This window comes from Pygoscelis adeliae, unplaced genomic scaffold, assembly GCF_000699105.1.
Source record: "Pygoscelis adeliae isolate BGI_AS28 unplaced genomic scaffold, ASM69910v1 Scaffold280, whole genome shotgun sequence".
In the NCBI taxonomy this organism is placed as follows: domain Eukaryota; kingdom Metazoa; phylum Chordata; class Aves; order Sphenisciformes; family Spheniscidae; genus Pygoscelis; species Pygoscelis adeliae.
This window is the reverse complement of record NW_008823944.1, coordinates 922,940-926,389: the sequence shown is the minus strand read 5'-3', so window position 1 is coordinate 926,389 and position 3,450 is coordinate 922,940. Positions and strand designations below refer to the sequence as shown.

Genomic DNA, 3,450 nt, shown 5'->3' with positions numbered 1-3,450 from the left:
TCAGCAGATATACGCCAGTCATGGCCCTGACTTTCTTGCAGACTGTTAGGACCCAAACGACCAAAGCATTTCCCACAAGGCCAGTCACAAACAGGACGGAATACAGCACTGGAAAAAAGGTAGATGCAAATGCTGGAATATTTTCAGGATCACAGCTGATGTCCAGTTCTGGGTAGAAGAAGGCGTATTCATAGGCTGCAGAGGAGTTAGATGTTGGTGACATGTAAACCACCTGTTCAAGGACAATGAAGTTCATGAGGCCCGAATCCCAAATTACCTGCTTAGTAAATATACTAGGCACCAGCCAGCTCACACCAAGCCACATGAGAACAAAACAACTGTGCCTCAGCTGTGTTGGAGGATGCAAACAAGGAATGAACATGAGTGACTAGTCCTCCCTTGCAAGATCTGGGATGAGGTTCTTGCACCAGAGGGGCAGAGGAGATCAAGGAAAATGCAGCTGTGGTGGTAAACCAGAGGTTACCAGTATCCCCCCGCTGGTTCCATGTGGGGTGCCCAGCCCCGTGCCTGCCATCCAGGTGGGGCACTGGGGCCAGAGACAGGGAGCATCACCAAACCAGCAACTGGATGGGCATGCCCAGGGGTCTGAGAGCCCCCGACATAGGCTTTGGGGTCCTATTCCACATTTCCTTCAGAAAGCAGAAAGGGAGCAGGGCTCAGGGAGGAACTGACATGTAAACGCTCATCTCCTAAAAGCTGCATTTCCATTTAGCTGCGTGCCAGAAATAGCCCTTCATGGGACAAGTAACTTTTGCAGAGGATTCCTGCACAGTTCAAGCATGTTTTCAGCTGTAAAGGCAACAGCATGTACAGGTCACCAGTGGGTGCTGCACATTGCACACTCTCTCCACCCCAGGTGAGATCAGCGGTGGCAGTTCTGGCCCGAGGGGCGACTTCCCAAAGAGTAGACAGGGCTTTCTGCCCCTTCCTCCCTCCTCCCCAGCAGGAGCTTTGCCCTCTTGGCCTATGCCAGCACAAACTGCTGCTGCCAGCAGCTCATGGCCACCAAGACTTTATTCTGCTAACAGGGATGGCTGGTTTCCCTTTCAACACCAGCTGCTCTGCTCTCCTGGCACCTGTCAGGATGCACCAGCAGCAGCGATGTGTCCCTTCCCTGCTTCCTGGCCCCTCGCAGCCCCCCAGCAGCAACCACCGCATGCCTGGGTAGCACCTGTGACAGCAAACTGCTAAAGAAGATGGGTGGCAGCACATCTCCCAGTTGGGATGTCCTCCATAGGACACTCCTAGCACTACCCCTGCCCTTGAGGACAGCCTTCTTCCACAAGCACAGTCTCATCAGCCAAAGATATTTTCATTCAATTTTTTTTTTTCAGAGAACAGCAATCACATTGATTTCTTCTAAACCCCTGTCATCCCTACCAGTACTATGTGTCCCCGTAGGCAAAACTGGACCCCTCAGATGCGCTACTGGCCTCGGTTGCAGGGCAGCAGCCTGGCGGGGTCACTTACCGACACTTCCTCAGAGCCACCTCTGCCCGGCAAGTAAGTCATGTTCCCCTCCATAATCCAACACTGTGTCTGAAAGAATGCCAAAAAAAGGTCTTTATATCACAGGTTTTTAAGAAGCGGGCATACCTTCACACACGTATGCCGGCAGTATTTACCTTAGCTTATGTTGCAATGCCAAGTCACAGACAAGGTCCTCACCGTAGCAGTGCACAGTCATAAAATGCCTTTTCCTGTGTGTGATATGTATTACATTAAAGATGTAAAAAAACCCAAGCCAATGAGTTCAGCCTCTGACACCTAGAGAAACGGAAACATGTCAGGTTTATCTTCTGAATAATCAGTATGCTTTTTTCACTTTGAGCATTTATACGAACGTCAGTGGAAGAGATTTGCAATCTCCCCCACGTGTCTGTGAAGTGCTCCCATCCCTCACCTGGTTGCCCCCGTCCCACCTGCCGCCCCTGCTCTGCAGTCCACATGGCTGGGAGAGAGGAAGCAGCACTGCCTCTCCTCTGCTCCAAGGATTTTCGGTGAAGATGTCTGGGGGGGATCGCCCAATGCTGCCAATAGCTAGCGATGGCAAAAGGCACCGTGTTTGCTTTAACTTTTTTCCTTGGAAGGCACCTTCCCCCTGCACCCATCCACGCACAGACAGAAATACCCAAGGGAACTGATCATAGAATCATAGAATCATTGAGGTTGGAAAAGACCTTTAAGATCACCGAGTCCAACCGTAAACCTAACCCTGCCAAGTCCCCATCACCCTTCCTTCCCAAAACATGCAACCTGCAGGACGCTCTCGCAGACTAACACTGAAGTAAAGCCCTCAACAGCACTGGTTTTCCACTGACTCTGCCAAGTACCTACTGGGGCCTCGTCCTGACCCAACACTGCTTTCATCCCACAGCTCTCTCCGATGTCCCCCACAAGACAAGATATATGGGAAAGAGCAGCACTACTGAGCAATGGGCAGCATTTGAAGTGTGTGTTATCTCCTTAAATGCTGCTGCTTCTCGCTATAGCCCGGTGCTATTACTGTAAGTCAGGCAAGTCACATCACCTTTTTTCTGTTTGTTTTTGAGCAAACAGTACCTCATTGGGTGCCAGTCCATAGATGTGCTGCTAGAGATCCCCATGTGGAATGGTCTGTCATCTCTCTCAAGCCCTCTGAATGTCTACCTTCATTCACCATTGCTCCAAAGGCAGAGGGATAAATCTTCGTGAACCGGGAAAATCTGCAACTATTCCACATGTGGCAGTGGGTGGCTTACTTTGGCCATGGTGGGCAGTGTGATATTGGGTCAAAGCTTTATGTGTGAGTCAAGCCATCATAGTCTGACTGACAGCCAAGCTCTGCTGGGTATTAACTCTTGCAATGACTGAAACCAGAAACCGAAACCAGAAACAGACTCCTTTGTCGTAGGAGTTATTGGCAGTGTTGAAGTGGGATCTCCATTATCCATTTGCAGGTTTAAAACAGCACTCACGTCTCTGTCAGTGTTGGTGGCAGAGGAGTTACCCAGGAATTATGCAATGTGGAAAAAGAGATGGCAACCAAACAGGAATTTGGCCCCTTAGGCAGTTCTGTACCTCTCATCTCCTAAATAGAGATGACAGGCTGCCCAAGCACAAAGAACAAGCAGCCCCAGCAGCACCAAGACTGCTGGGGAGCTGTGAAATGCCCAGGCATCTCCCCGTGCAGCACGGAGAGAGGCTCACAAGCCACCCCATGTGGTAGTTGGGACTGAGGGTGACACCTGGGACACCCACACCACAGGCGGCGTGCTCGGGGGAGGCATTTCAGCGAGCCTGAGCGAGAGAGGTGCAGGCTGCCTGCGGCATTTGCACAGATCCTGTGGCAGCTCATCCTCTGGTGCCTGCGCTGGCTGGTGCAGACACAGCAGCACAAAGCACCCTCGGAGCCACCGCTGCTCCCTGGACCCACGGCCCCGGTGGCTC

General features: G+C 51.6%; 1 protein-coding gene across 1 annotated transcript in view; it reads right to left on the bottom strand.

The window, feature by feature from the left end:
* The window catches only part of CCR8 (chemokine (C-C motif) receptor 8), a 2,417-nt gene extending 872 nt beyond the window's left edge, over positions 1-1,545 (bottom strand). The window contains exons 1-2 of the mRNA XM_009321045.1: positions 1,492-1,545; positions 1-232 (exon numbers count right to left, since the gene is read on the bottom strand). The exon at positions 1-232 is cut by the window's left edge and continues 872 nt beyond it. Of these exons, the coding sequence (XP_009319320.1) occupies positions 1-232; positions 1,492-1,545 (286 nt within the window). The remainder of the gene's footprint in view (positions 233-1,491) is intronic.
* Positions 1,546-3,450: the final 1,905 nt, after the last annotated feature.